Source organism: Harpia harpyja, chromosome 19 (assembly GCF_026419915.1).
Source record: "Harpia harpyja isolate bHarHar1 chromosome 19, bHarHar1 primary haplotype, whole genome shotgun sequence".
Taxonomy (NCBI): domain Eukaryota; kingdom Metazoa; phylum Chordata; class Aves; order Accipitriformes; family Accipitridae; genus Harpia; species Harpia harpyja.
In genome coordinates, this window is record NC_068958.1 from 10,574,221 (window position 1) to 10,589,389 (window position 15,169).

Below are 15,169 nucleotides of genomic sequence, written 5' to 3' on the forward strand. Positions count from 1 at the left end.
TCAGTCAAATCCTCCTCAGAGCAGCCCCATGACCCAAAGGAAATAAGAACATATAATGAGCATGAAGCTTCCTAATGCTGCTACAGCCAAACGGGACTTCCAGCTCTTCCCTTCCCTGCTGTGCCCAGGGAAACACTGGGCTGCTGACACCCCTCTCTGCCCTCTCCCTTCCTCCCCACACAGCCCAGTACCTTCACTGGAGTTACCACCTCCCAAGTTCCACAGTTCAACCCCAGTCCCCCCACACCTTATCCCCACTTGGATTTTGCTCCAGTTCCAGCCCCTGGAATGCAATTCCCAGCTCAGTTTCCCAGGCTGTGAACTGCATCGCTCCATCCTTGTTTCCGAGCCAAGGTTCAAGCGGAGTTAAGCGCTACTGAGATAAATCAGTGGTTTCCCTCTCAGAAACACATTCCCACCAATGTGGCTGTATTGAAGCCTCTGGCATGCTCAAACACGCGTGTTTTTGGGCAGGGGTTCACGCAGTGAACAGGAGCATGAAGTCACTGCTTCTGACTGGGACCTGTACGTGTTAGCACAATGCAAATGCAGCAACAAGTGTCTTAGAAACAGTCAGTCCTTCCTTCAAAACAAACATCCTTTTTATAGTCACTTTATTCAAGTGTTCGCCATCCCCTGCACAGCCTGTTACTTCCCAGTGAAAAGTCCCAGCCCCATGCACCAAACTTTGGAAACGGCTGGCTTGGAGTTTTCATGAGGCAAACCAGTCCTGCGCCCCGTTTTATAGGGTGAGGGGCCTGGACCCCGCTGCGTCCGTCCCAGGCGGGAGCGGGGCAGGGCCTCCTGCCCCAGGGAGGGACAGGACTCGGCGTCCCCAAAAGTTTCATGAAAAGTTTCAGAAGAGTGACTCGGTGACCAGCCGCAGAGGGGAAAGACGAGGGACATGGAGACATGCTGCAGTGCCCCAGATACAAGAATAGCTCCAGCTGTGGCACACACAAGACCATTATGTTATATTATACCTCAGAGAAGCCGTTCACAAACCCCGGCAAGCCCGGCTGCTCCTCTCCTGCAGGGAGAGGGACCCCGCGCCCCCCTGCAGAGACCCTTACGCCAGGCCGAGACCCCCCAAAGAGAGCCCTTCCCTGCCAGCCCCCCAACCCCGCCCGCCCGGCCTCAGCAGCCCACGGGAGATGCCATTCGCAGCGGGGAGAAGCCTTTCAGCCCTCAAAGCGAGCGTGGCTGCCCCGCGGCCGGGCTGCCGGGGCACCAGGGGGTTGTGCGTGGGGCTGTGGGTGTGTGTCCGTGTCCCGACCCCGGCGACGGCCGCCCCATCCCCGCAGAAGCCCGGCTGCCGGCGGGGGCCGGACCCGCTCCGAGCGGCGCTCCCCGCTCCGGCGGACACCCGGCCGTCCCCGGGCTAACAGTGCATCCTAGCGGGGACCGCCGCGCCGAGCACCCCGGCCCGGGGTGCCCCGACCGACCGCACGCCGCTCCAGCATCTCCCCGGGGTCGCTCCCAGGCTGTCCCCCGCCCCGGTGAGCTCCTACCTGCCTGCAGCCCGGAGCCCGGCTCGGGGGGCTCCAGCCCCTCCGGGTACAGGGGCAGGGCGCAGAGCAGCGCCAGCGCCAGCGCCCCGCAGCGCATCGTGCGCCCGGTCCCGGCCCCGCCGCATCCCGGAGCCCGGCCCCGCCGCCGCCGGGGCAGGCACGGCCCCGCCGCCCCCGCCCCCGCCCCCGGCCCCGGCCCCGGCCCCGGCCCGCTCCGCCCCGGCCCGCCCGGCGCTGCGGGGACCCCCCGCACCCCCCGCGGGGGCACCCCCTTCCCTCCGCCCCCTTCCCCACCCGCACCTCTGCAGGGGATAACCCACAGGCCTGCGGGCCCAGCGTTGCAGGGGTTCATGTGTGTCCCCCACCCCAAATGGGACGCTCTTCCAACGCCGCCCGGCGCTGCAGGGCTTGGAGGGGGGATCCCCCCCCCCCCCCCCCACCCCCTTGGTGTGCAGATCTGCACAGGGGTAACACGCAGACACACACGCTTGTACCTCAACCGGGGGCTGCGGGGGGTTAACGACCCCCCCAATGCTGGTTTGGCCTCCATAGGTAAAGGAGGCACCCCGCCCCCCCCGAATAAAAGTTGCTGCAAGCGTTTTTCGGGGTGCTTTACTCCCAGAGCTGTGTCCCAGCCTGCTGCCTTCTCCAGTGGGCGGTGGGAACACAGCAGCCTCCTGCCCTGGCATTTTGGGGTGGGTGGGGGACCCCAACTCTCCTGCGAGAGCTGTGCTGGTCCTCTCCTTTTAACACTGCTCTTCTTACCCAGAGTCTGGGCCAGTTCACCCCCTTCTTGGCATTACATGGGTTACATCTCACCTCACTCAGGTCCTGCCCAGCCCTCACACCACTGCGGGCTCCTCCCGAGGCACGGGGCACTGTCACCCTCCCAACTGCTCCTTAGCACCAGCCACAGCAGCATCACAGTGGAAGGTACTTGCAGACAGACACCCCAAAAGTGAGTTTCCCCAGTTGCCACCCCAGACAGCCCCACGTCCGCGGGGAGCCCTGCTCGAGTGCTGCCCCACGGCAGACCCTGCTCTGTGCTACACATTAAGCTCTCTGGTAGCACCAGTGGCACAGACCATGACGCTGTGGCCACACCGCTTCCCAGGACTGCTCTGCCCTGTGTGACAAACCCCTGGATGCTCACAGAAGCCCTTTGGGGGTTTTAGCTCAGGCCCACGGAGGAGGCAGGCTTGCTCCCAGTCCGTGCTAGTATTTTCTCTGCAGCAATCACCCAGAGACCCCCAAAAATATGGGAACCCTCAGCGAGGGGCAGCCAGGCCTGCCTGCCTCCGGGTGGATGTCCCTGCCAAAGCGCTGGAGGTGATCGAGTGTCCGGTGGTGTCACCTGGCCGTCATTTTGCTCAAACGAACACTGCACCACGGCAGCACAAAGTTAGGCTTCTGTAAGCTCGTCTCTCAAGTCCCGATTGCTGCTTGATCTTGGGGAGACGTGAGCCCAGCTGGGTGCAAAATGTTGCTGCGCTCACCCCTCTCTGCCCTTCCCCTGCCACGCACCGACTCAGCTTGTCAAGGAAACGAAGGTCAGAGACATTCAAGGAGTCATTTGCTTTGCCGTGTAGAGGACTTTATTTGTCAGGAACATGTGACACAGGTTTGGCTTTCCTTTCTCAGGTGCTGCTGAATCCCTTTGATTTCCACAGCTGTGACCTTCTGTCCCAGCAGCACATCTCTTGGCTCTGTCCTGCAGCTAGTCTCTGCTGTGGGACGTGCAACCGCCTCGCAGTGCAGAGGCTCTGCCCTCTGCTCCTTTCACATACCACCATCCCACTGCAGGAGGAGGGTTTCGGGGTGGATCACCTGCAGAACCAGGTCTTTTAAATGCTCTCCACTCCATGAGGAGGAAAAAAAAACTTGTAAAAGGCATGCATTTATTCTGCCACAGTCCTGTCAGCTCAGCTCAGCATCATCTTTTTAAACACGCTATCATTTTGCTGAATCCAGTAACACAACACAAAGCACATCCTCCTCAGCCTCCTGCAAGAAAATGGGGGTTTATACCCTATGGGTATTTCCGACTTCTGTGCAGGAGTAGCTGGGCAAGGACCGTGCCTCCTCCTCCTCCTCCTCCTCTCTTTGTGCTGTGCTGGGCAGAGAAAAGGCTGCCAGAAACAGAGAAATAATAAAAACAGACACAGACAAAGCCAGTGCTGGGATATTCTGTTTCAGAGCAATGACAGAAAGTGGAGATGAGGATAAAATGAATAAACTATGGTTATTGATACTGTTTTCTTTGAATTAACACAGCTCCGCTCCATCAGCATGTCCCAGGCTTCCTGAACGGGTGAAGGGCTCTATTCCGGTGTTTCCATCAGTTTGCTAGGGAGTTGGCTTGCTCAGACCTCCCTTCTCAAACAGCCTCAGCAGCTCCTGCGTGCTGACTCACCGCCTCAGGACTTCACCCCCACAAATATTTGCACAGCCTTATCAGAGCCACCCTTCTCCATCACCGTGCAGAGCTCCTCACAGCTATCGCCATAAATCTGTCCCCAACCTTTCATCATTTTTGTTATAGCTCCTTTTCTTTGAATTCCCTCCAATGAACCAAAGTGTCCGCTAGTGAGATGCCAAATTCCCAGTGTCACCTCACTGGCACCCTACTAGGAGCTTGTGTATGTAAAAAAATCACGCACACATCAGTGATTTAAAACACCAAGACATGAAGGAGGCAGAGTAACCTGCGGGAGCTCGGGAGACCTTGTCCTCACTTCTGCACTGGCTTGCTGGGTGACCCTGGGCAATTTAGTCCCCTTGCGGTGCCTCAGTTTACCTTTTTTTTATTACATGAAGATGCCAAACTAGCCTCTTTTGCTCTTCTGCAAAATAGTTTGGAATGTGCTGAGGGACAGCGTTGAGTTGAAGCTCGTTATTATGATCAGGCACTTTCTGAAAATGGCGCTTTCTACAGCCCAGAAAATATCAGGAGATCTACTTAGGGTTGATCAAGAGGGATGAATTCCACTGGGATGAGTAATTCATCACCTTGGAGGGCACACAGTCTGCAAATGTGGCTGGAATGGGGAATCAGCCAGATGACATTGGGTTTTCATGCTCTGGGGAGTACAAAAGGCCAAATTACCTGAGCACATTGGACTCAGGTGTGTTCAGTGTCTCACTCTGAGTTTTCTGCATCCTAAGACAAATATTTCAGGGAATGACACTCAAAGAGTGGCAAGGGGAGATGAATCAGCCTTTTTCCATTTTTTGTTTCGCTAGAAAGTAGAAAAAGCCTGAAAACACTACCCCTAATGGTAAAACAAGGCATGGAGGTGCCGTCCTTGGAAATACTGATCCAGATTTTATCTGTAGGTCTGGGAGTGGAGATATAGGGAACAGAATTGTAGTGGTGTCTGCCGGCAAGATATGCCCCTGATGGGAAGAGACCTTGTGCAAACCCACTCACAGCAGCTTTGCATGAACAGTGTTACACTGGTCATGAGAACCAGGCGGCACCGAGGACGAGATACAAAAATAGAGCCATTTTGTGGAGTTCAGCTGAACTCAAACAGGAGTGAAGCAAAACCGGGAGTTTCAGCTCCAGTGTCTTGATGTGGGAACTGCTTTGAGTCTGGTAGCGGGGATCCCACCTGCTCCAGTTCTTTCACCCTAGAACTCAGGCAGTCCCTGGAGAAGCTGTTGGGTGTGTTGCTGCCTTGGTCTCAGGGACCAAAAGAATACAACTGAAATAAGGAGAAATAAAGAAAAAATAAAGAAAAAAAAAAGGCAGAAAGCTGCCAAAAGGCTTTTAGGATTTGAAAACACATATGGGATTGTAAACTGGTCTCAGAAGTCCTCTGTGATACACATCTGGAGGGGAGAGGTTGCTCATCTGGTCCTCCAGGCAGATTCCAGCTCCCCAGATGGTTGAGGTGGAGCGAATGCCACGGGTGTCTTGGCTGAAGTTGGGATGCACACTGATTCTCAAATCTTGCGCTGTTTTTCAAACCTTCCCTTGTACACTGCTCAGACACATTCAGAAAGCTCCGTTTCTCAAGTTTACTTGGGATAGCTCAAAAATGTAATAAAAATCCTACTCTTCTCCCCTATGCTCCACTGTCCTCCCGCCCAAGAACCCCAAACCCTGCACAGACCAGACTACAAGCCGAGAAGTTCTTCTGTTCCAAACTTTGCTAATAACGTACCATGTGACCTCAAGTAAAACCATTCTCTTCCCATGCTACAGCCTGGCCTGGTGATCAGGATTTCCTTGCATTTCACACAATACCCGAATCTCAAGTGGGACCTTGGGTGGTCTCATCACAGAAAAGATGCAATAAGAGAGAAGAAGAAGAGTTGAATACTAAAATAGACCTTGTGCTCTGAAGAGTACTGAAAAATGCAAAAATGCGACGGTCCTCCCTTCAGCAGTGCTCTACAGCTGCTATTAATTTTTCTCAATAATTTTTTGGAGAGTCCTTGGCATTGTCACAAGCGTCACGCCAGCAGACCCTGATGCAGGAGATGCACGCAGTGGATTTCTCCCCCTGGTAGGGAATGAGAGCAGTTCTCCAGTTATGCGAAGAAATGAAAAGTTCCTTCCTCGTGTACCAACAGCCCTTGGGTTTTCCTTCTGCTCAGTGCAAGCCTTGGGAGTAGGAACTTCGAGGAACACTCAGCAAGTATTATTATTATTATTAATTTTTTTTTTCTACAAGTGCTATGGCACATCCTGGACACATGGCAGACTGACACCAATCCAACTCCACATGCTACTGATTTCCATGCCCATGCCTACCGGAGGCAGCACCAAGAACACTTGCTGGGAGCGGGTTTAAGGTTTAATAAGGGTTAATGCTAAAGGGAGCCGCACGCCCAACATTTTTGCACATCAACAAGAGAAACATCTGTTAAAAACCTCAAAGGAATCAATCACTGCTAGGGTTTTTCTTGTAACCCTCAACTTAAATTATGCAATTTTGCTGCCTGTTGGACTCCAGGAACTGTAATCTCCACACTGCAAAGGCAAATTTACAAACAGCTCCCTACTCAGACCGAGCATCTGTGAAGCCTGTACGGAAACAAACACAGATGTGGCCAATTTCTTACAGCATCCCAATTTGGGCTGAACTAAATCCGGTTTCACACCAGATCTCACGGGCTGTCACTCAACGTGGTGGTCAAGCCAAGCTGCCTCCCGCGGCTCTCTCCTAGCCAGCCCGCTGGGTGGGAGGCTGCTCTCAGGATGGCGGTCTCCCGGTCACTAGGCACACTGCACACACCATCTTTGAATTTGTAAGGTTTTTTGCTAAGTTTTTATTTTAATTCAAGGACTTTGCTTCATACAAAATGTAATTGTAGAAACAACTGCAGAATTCAAAGTTTGGCTGATAAATATTACTCAGGCAGCAAACTAGGCAATCACAGAACCTTTTTTTTTCTTTTTTTTCCCCTTTTTTTTTGGGTAAAGTTCCGCTTGTGTTGCATGGTTGGAACTTTTATAATTTTTAACACTGTTTTTTTAAATATAAAGTTTTGCAACAAACCCCCAATTTATATCAAATATAATTAAAAATTAACAACTGATGAATACATTGTATCAAAAAAGTACGAAGATAAACATTTTCCATGCACATACTTTTTATATATATGTATATATGTATATATTTTACATGCAAACATTACTTATTCAAAGTACAGCCACTACGAGACTGGTTCTGGATGCAGAAAACTGATCGGTGCAATTCAAGTTTGGCAACTCACTATGAGGATTCTTAGAAATATCATGTATGCATTGAAGAGACAGCAGAGAGATTGTAAAAAAAGGTAGGAAAAGGGTTATGAACAATTGTGGTCAGGCTTGTCTGTCACTGGCATCGACCCCTATGAGGCGGGTGGAGGATTAGACAACTTGAGATTCTTCTTCGTGTTCTGCCTAGGAATTGGAGTGACCCAAGGCCATAGTTTGGCTGTGCGCTTCCAGATGGTGTGTTAGTGCGGGGCTGTGGGTTTGAGGATCTAAAATGGTAGAAGGGGAAAGGCGGAGTGGAGAAAAAGACAAAATTATTCAGTACAGAAAGACATCTCTTTTGCTTTCCAGTGTGGGTACAATGTTTGCATGCACTGTCAGAGAGATTACGTTTTCCCTCTCCTTTACTTCCTGGAGTAAAATAGTAGCGTTTTCTTTAAAATTTCAAATAAAGTGTTTGTGCCTTCATATAAGGAAAATGTATAAAACATTTGGTCACAATCATGCTGAAGCCCGAAACAGGAAAATCCAGCAGATAAAGCTACAGAACGGATGAAGGTCTTTCTGACTGTTGGTGGTTTGGATGTGTTTCTGAACGTGTCATCTTGTTGCATAGCCCTCCGTTTGCAAATTACAGCTGTTACTCATGGCGGACCTCCGGCTACTGCACTTCTTTTATTCAAAGTGCACATAAATGCAGAGACAGAGTTCTAGACAGGAGTTATCTAGCAGAATCCAGGGATGAGATTGGCCAAAGATTATTATTTAGTAACAGGACAAAAAAAAAAAACACAGAAGGAAACAAAACCAGGTTGAATTTCCTCAACGGAAAAGCTACAGGAGATGTGAAGAGCCACCCTACAGCAGACTGCTCCCTGCCTGAGGCTGAATTACTTTTGCCAAGAGCACACGAGACCTCCTGAGAATTTTGGCAGCATCCAATAACCTCCAACCACCCCAGCGACAAAACGAATCACCAGGGTCCAGCAGGATCTCTACCTGTCCTAAGTGACCTGGAGAAGTTTCACAGTTCTGGGGCTTGGTAGATCCTCTGAAAAAATTCATCTGTCCAACCCTCTGTTCTTTCCTATCAGCATTTTTAGCGATGCGCTCGTCTGGCACCTCCCACCCTTCCTCCTTTAACCTTTTGTCAATGTACTACGTGTCCTCTGGCTGCCCTGTGCCCCAAATTAGCCCTACGACGGTTCGTCAGACCACAGACACAAGGTCCTGCCCAGGCTTTTCTTTCAGTGCTCCCTCCCCACCAAGCACATCGTGGCTGCCTCTTTCTCAGGCTCAAAGTGCAGAAATCCACACATGCACAAAAGAAAGAAATTGTCCAATGCAAGAGTCATTACAAGAACACAGAAATCTCATCCCTGAGAATCAGAGTTAGAGGTTTTGCTTATTATTTTTTTTAACCTTCTCTTAACAGGCAATAAAAACAAGACTCTCTCCAACTGCCCTCAACACAAATTATGCACCGTGGAACATAGCCAGAGCTCTCACAGCTCAACTGTGACTTGACATGCAGTGTGAAAGACGTTGCTTCTCCTGCAAAAGCATCTCTGCAGATGCTGTACTTTTCCACCTGCATCTCTCCCGCAGGACCTAAACACTAGTCAAAGAGAAAAGGCCAGTTTTGTTTGCTGCAATCGCTCCCCTCCCATCAATAAAAGTATATTAAAAAAAAAAAAAAGAAGAAAAAAAAAAAAAGGCCCAAAAAACCCAAACCAACCCCAAAGCATGTTTGCCTTCCCCACTGTAAGCTTCCAACCTGGTACTCGAATACACTGTCCAGTAATGCGACGCGGGGCGTTGGGTGCACCACGGAACCTTCGAGACGAGCGGCTCCTCCCGGCTCTGCCCTCCCTCCCCTCCTGCCCCTCCCCATGCTCGCCCAAGGTCTGATGCATCAAAGCAAGAGGTTGCATCGTCGCTGTGAAAGATTTCAAAGGTTAGGCACTTAGTAGTGAACAACTGGAGCATTCGGTAGAAACGGTGGGACCTGGAATGACAATTGGACTAATTCTCTACATAAAGAGTATTTTTTTCTTTTTTTTTTTTTACTGTACAATTTACAAAAATGCACACAATGAAAAGTTAAAGTTCTATCTAATAGCTTGATATAAAACCAATAACATTTCTTCTTCTCACCCCTACGCTTTTTCCTCTTTTTTTTTTTTTCTGGATTTTTTTTTTTAGTTGTTTTTTGCTAAATCAAGCTTATATTGTAAACAAGACAAAACAGTGAGGGCGTGTTGCGGTCGACAGGAGAGAGGGACGGAAGGAAAAGTCTCAGCAGCAAGGAAACAGTCCTTACAAAGTAGCTCTCTTGTGGCTTTATCATGTGTCAGTGTGAAGGACCCGACGTGGTGAGTAAAATAAAAGAGATCCACACGGCAGCGGTGTCAGAGCAGAGTCCTGGCTGCCGGAGCGCTTGGTCAGCTCGGGGGGGTGTCACTGGCTCCGCCGAAAAGGATTGCTGTGGCTGAACATCAAGTCCCAATGGACTGTCCTTTGTTCTGGTCTGTGTTTCTCCACTCCCAGTTTCTTGGGTAGATCTCTTCCTTCTTAGCGGTGAATGAGATAAAACACGGATGAGATCTTTGTTCATGTGTGTCTGTTTGCAACCCCTGACTCCCACCCTGACCAGGGAAAAAAATATAATAATAAATTAAGAAATAGCCCAACAAAAACTGCGCCAATCTCAAAAAGGATCGACAGTCTGCTTTTTCCGCCGTCAAAGGTGAGGACCGCTCTTCTCTCGGCTTCTCGTGGGTGACACAGATTTGGCATCTGGCGCATGTCTTTGAACTAGACAAGGCAGTAGGGAGGTGGGAGAGGGGGAGAGAGAGATGTGCTCCCCCCGCTGCCTTCCCCCTAAGGAGGGAGCCTTCTTCCTCGATTTGTCTAGTGAAAAAAAAAAAAAAAAAAGAAAAAAAAAAGAAAAAAAGAAAGAAAAAAAGAGGAGAGAGGCTGCAGGAGTGTCTCCGGACCTGGGAGCAGAGCAGTCCTCGCGGCGGAGGCTGCCCCGCGGGCCCCCTCTGGCCCCAGGCACCGCGCGCATTGGAGCACGCAGCCTTCCAGATGATAAAACTCATCGATTTTAAACACGTACACCTTGAAGGGTTTTGCCATGCCGCTAGCACCAGTCATCCTCATCGGCTTCGTGGTAGTAACTACGTCCTCTGGTGCCAGTCCCGGGGCCCGTGTTGAGACCCAGCGTGTAGTGGTAGCCGTTGGGCACCCTGCGGATTTGGTGAGACTGGGAGGTCAAGGAGGAGACGTAAGAAGTCCTTGAGGACCGTCCCGAGTTGGTGGCCACCGCCTCCTCAAAGGTGAGCGTGTCCTCTGGCACCGCGCGGTAGGGGCTGTCGGCATCATCGCGGTGGCCCAGGTAGGGGTCGGAGCCGATGCGGGCCACCGCCGGGGGGGGCGGCTGCTGGTCCCCGCGCAGCAGCGCGTTGTGCTCGGACAAGCCGCGGCTCAGGCGTCCCGGGGAGAAAGTGGGCAGTCCGGTTTGGAAACTGGTGAAGTGCACGGGCGAGGAGTTAGCGGTCTTGTAAGTGATGCTGGGACGTGGGGTCAGTGGAGTCTGTGGGAGCTGCCTCCGACCCCGGCATGGGGTACTAGCACCAGATGTCGACAGCAAGGGGCTCCCATTAACTGAACCACTACCCTACATAAAAATTGGAACAAAGCAAATCAAAAAATAAAAAAGGGAAACACCAGACAAACACAAAGGCAGGCAGGTATAAAACAGAAGGAGAAGCAACAGAAGGGAGAGACAAGTCACAAGAGGAAAGAAAAGCAAAAAAGAGAGAGTTTAGACAAGCACAGTTAGGGGGAGGAGGTTCTCGAGAAATAATTCAACACGAGATGTAAAGAGCTGGAGAACTAAAGTTCTGCGAGCGGTAAATAAGAACAGAAACGATCAGAGCATCGGTAGGACGCAAACTGGCAGACGGCTCCAACAGAAGGGGACACTGTCCAGAGGGAAGGCATCCACATCATACACAGGCTTGACATGCGCCTTACCTGAACTAGGCGGGAGGAGCTCAAAAACCTATGGGTTGGGTTTTTTTGCAAATAAAATTTTGCAAAACAGCACTCTGCTTTGAGGCAGATTTTTGCAGAACTTCACCTGACGGTTGTGAATGCTGATGTTGGGGATCACTTCTGTGGTCAAAATTGGATTATGTAGGAGGAGGATTTGGGGGCAGACTATTTTTTTGTAGTTTTGGGAATGAAATGCATTTTGACTAAATAGCTACTTTCTGAAAAAACAACAAAAAGCTTTTTGGACAGGCTTTAACTAGCAAGTTCCTTAAACAAAAATGTGTTCACCTTCTCCTCTTTAATATTACACATTTGATTTTTGAGTGATAGAAGAGTCTGGCAGCTTCCTGGGTTACTAATAGCAACATGTGGGAGTGAACTAAGCTACAGTAAGTTAAAAAAAAAATGCCATGAGCGAGAGGAACGGGCCCTTGTTTTGGTATTTCTGTTTACATTCTCCCAAGGCAGTACATGAACAGCCCTGCAAGCACATTTTAAAAATCCCTTGGCCTTTCGTGACCTAACATTTTGAGACCAGACCTTTAATTTTTAAAGAGCAGCTTTTCCTTCCTATAAAAACGTCAGGTTGTTGCTTGTTGGGCTATCAATCAATGCTTGTCCTGCTCTGCCTGGGTTTCCAGCACAGTTTTCAGGGCAAGCCCGGCAATGCTGGAGGCTATCAGCCCCGCAGCTGGATGTGGAGGCTATTTTAGGCACTGTTGACATGAGCTGTGCCATGTCTACCAGAAGAAGAGGCAATACCCGCGTTATCTGGGGGTGCGGAGCAGCGTGGGTGCCGCTCACGGCAGCCCTGCTCTCCGCAGGCATTGGGGACTGATATGGCATTTGCTGCTCATGCTGCTGGGCCAATGACTCACGCCTTTCACAGCCTGGAAACAGAGTCTTTGCCTTTCTCTTCTTTCATTTTCACCCTCTCTCTTCTCTGGCTTCCCCACATTTCAGCCTTACGCTCTGCTACAGACACATATTTCCATCCCAGGTACCTGCCCCCCCGGCCGAGGTGCCTCCCCGTGGTGACGGGGGAGATGGTGACCACCACCCAGTGACCTACAACATTCCAACATCCAGGGGAAGATGCTCAGCTTTTTCCCAGGGCCTGAGGCTGAGCACCTCAAAATTACAATACTTAAGAAAGCAGAACTAAATTGTTTTGGTAAGTATTGAGCTGTCGAAAAATGGGGTTTTTTGGTGAGATTTTTCAAACTGCTTTTATGCAGGACCAATTCGGGAAATGAGCTTGATTGTAAAAAAATGGTGAGGTCTTTTTTCCAAAATGTCCAAGCAGCTCCTTCCTGCTGAAACATTTCGAAATTCCAAGCAGTTTCCTCTCATTTAAAAAAATGGTTTTCCCAGATTCATCGTGAAATGGGATTTATATTTAACAATTCACCTGTATTGAAAAGGAAACAGTGAAATAATTCACAGATGATGCGTAGCATTTCTGTGTGAGTCAAAGAAAGCATTGTGAGTTGACCCAAAATGAAATGTTCATGGCTTGGTTTTCTTGTCTCCTTTTTTTGCATTAAGAAAAACTCCAAAGAACTTCTCTTTGAACCAAACCTGTCCTGATTTTTGGCTTGGCTCTAGCTGGAACGAAGCCACCTTGTTGGCAGAGTGAAGCCTAAGCCAGCTTCTCTTTCTGGTATATGCAGGGGCCTCCAGGGACTTGGTGAAACATGCTGGGCCAGGGCTCCTGGGAAAAGCTCCCAGGGAGAGGGACAGACTAACAAAGAAAATGCTTGAGAGTTAACAAGCACCTTGTTATCGAGCCAAAATAACACAGGAAATGGACTGACAGAGCTTCTTGCAGACACCTTATTGAGACAAGGGGTCTTCAGCTCATTGGGACAGAAGTGTCATGCTGGCTTGGCTATTTTTTTAATCTGTTTTTTTCCCAGAACAACCAGGTGATGTATTAGCAGCTCCACTCAAAGTAGGTAACATGTGAGTGGATAAAATACATGGATGTGAAAACAACAGGCTTTCTCCTCCCTGCCTTACTAAACCCCTATGGGACATGGGGGTCAATACGGACTATCACTGGAACTGGGGGAACAGGTTTATAAAAGGCAGCCGATGCTCTAATGCTGAATGTCTATGAACTATGGGAAGGTTTCAGGTTTTTAATCAAAACTTACGTGATATTTAAAGTTCTGGTAAACTGAGCCTGCAAGAAAGGAGAGGCATCATGCTAAAAATCAGTGCCATCTTCCTGCCTCTCAAGCCAGAGGGAGAAATTAAGAAGTGGAAAGAAAAACTCATCTGAAAAATCAGGTGAAGGCCAGTCAGGGACTGCAGCAGCTGGAAGCAGAAAAGACCTGTTAGGCTGCAGCTCCCTCTTGCTAAGGCCACACAGAGTCCTGGGTGCATCAGACCTTACACCGATGTCACATCCCCTCCCAGCTGAGAATGACTGTGCAAAGCGTGTCCCATGCCCTGGGTGTCTCCAGAGCTGCAGGGCAGCAGCCCCTGAGCACTCACTGCAGCACACGGCCTCTGATGCTGCAGCCTGGACGCTGCTAAGGACCATGCAGGGAGAGAGAAAGGCATGGGACAGGGTAAGGAGACAAAAAGCTCCTTCATTTTGCAGCTACTGGGACACTTTGAAGCCTCTTCATTTAAATCCTTCCCCCGGGCTCTAACTCATGCTGAACACAGGATTTCCTCCCGCTCCTCACGAGCTGATGTTGCTGCAGGGGCTCACGGCTGACAGCCTCGCTCAGCCCCTCCTGAGACACCCGGCCGGTCACACACCACCAGCAGGCTGCAAATTTAGGGAGATTTTGGAGAGTGGCCAGAGCCTCCCTCTCTGCACAGTGGCTGTGCATTACTTGGAGATGTTTGCAGGGATCATGCTGGCCCAGGGCTGAGCTGTCTCCCCTTCCAGCCAGGTCCTGCTTTCTCCTACATTCCTTCTCTCCCTCAACGTTATATCTCCTCCCTGCTAGTGAGCAGATTTGAAGATTGATTTGACGCTAGGGAAAAAGGACTTTTTAATGATTTTCAGAAGATTAACCTGTTCCATAATACAGGACAGCTCTGAAGTCCATGCAACAGCAGTTGGAAAATCCTGTTAATATGAGCAAACCCTGCTGAAACCACAGCTCTGGCTGTCTGGAGTCCCTATACGGTTTTACACCGGCTTGTACTGCGATGGCAAGGATTTCTTTGGCAACCACCAAATGTTTGTGCATGGGGCAGCTGTAGGTGCTGGATTAACACAGCTGGCAGAGGAACGGTTCAGCTCAGTTGCCCAGGTCCCACGCCACGCTACCAGCCTGCCTTGACTCAGATACACTGTCTCCACCAGCATCAAGAGCTGCCAGTTCTCAGGTCCCCTAGGCTGCTCTGCTAAAACCACAAGCAAGAGTACTCTTGGCAGTGGGGTCTCTGTGCGATGCCTTGAGTCACTCACTCTGTAGGTGGCTACTAAAGAGCCATCAAGTGACATTTCCATCCCTGTTTTGGATGTGAAGCACCAAGCAGGACCTCAATAGCTTTGTCTCCTACTGCCTGTCCTTCCTTCCCCATTCTGTCTCCTTTATTTTAAGCAAAACATGGAAAAGGTGTGTGCATCCCTGGAAGACCTTAGGGCCTTTTCCCCCCCTGCATCTCCTCACCTGTCTGTGTGGACCTTGCTCTGGCCCTCCGTTGGGTGAGGTGGGCCTGCTCTGATCGGCAGACTTGGGCTGAGAACGGTCCCGGCTGCCGTAGCGGTCGCAGGAGTAGAAGCGCTGCTTTTCGGAGGAGGAGGAAGAGTGCTGCTTCCTCTCTTGGGACCGGCCGCGTTCCTGCTTCTTGTCCTTGGAAGAAGACTCACCAGACTGGGCCACTGAAAGAAGAGCGTTGGTTGGGGGTCACC

At 50.4% G+C, this 15,169-nt stretch overlaps 2 protein-coding genes across 13 annotated transcripts in view; both read right to left on the minus strand.

Moving 5' to 3' along the window:
• LOC128154655 (collagen alpha-1(I) chain-like) overlaps nucleotides 1–1,647 on the minus strand; it is a 98,186-nt gene extending 96,539 nt beyond the window's left edge. For all 3 annotated transcript variants that reach the window (XM_052815584.1, XM_052815585.1, XM_052815582.1), the window contains exon 1: nucleotides 1,512–1,647. In XM_052815584.1, the coding sequence (XP_052671544.1) occupies nucleotides 1,512–1,608 (97 nt within the window). In that variant the 5' untranslated portion in view covers nucleotides 1,609–1,647. The remainder of the gene's footprint in view (nucleotides 1–1,511) is intronic.
• Nucleotides 1,648–6,761: 5,114 nt separating this feature from the next.
• CACNA1B (calcium voltage-gated channel subunit alpha1 B) overlaps nucleotides 6,762–15,169 on the minus strand; it is a 310,095-nt gene continuing 301,687 nt past the window's right edge. For 9 of the 10 annotated variants that reach the window (XM_052815098.1, XM_052815096.1, XM_052815094.1 and 6 more), the window contains 2 exons: nucleotides 14,928–15,139; nucleotides 6,762–10,906 (listed from right to left, as the gene is read on the minus strand). In XM_052815098.1, coding sequence (XP_052671058.1) covers nucleotides 10,370–10,906; nucleotides 14,928–15,139 — 749 coding nt within the window. In that variant the 3' untranslated portion in view covers nucleotides 6,762–10,369. The remainder of the gene's footprint in view (nucleotides 10,907–14,927; nucleotides 15,140–15,169) is intronic. The other variant, XM_052815097.1, reaches the window with a different exon arrangement.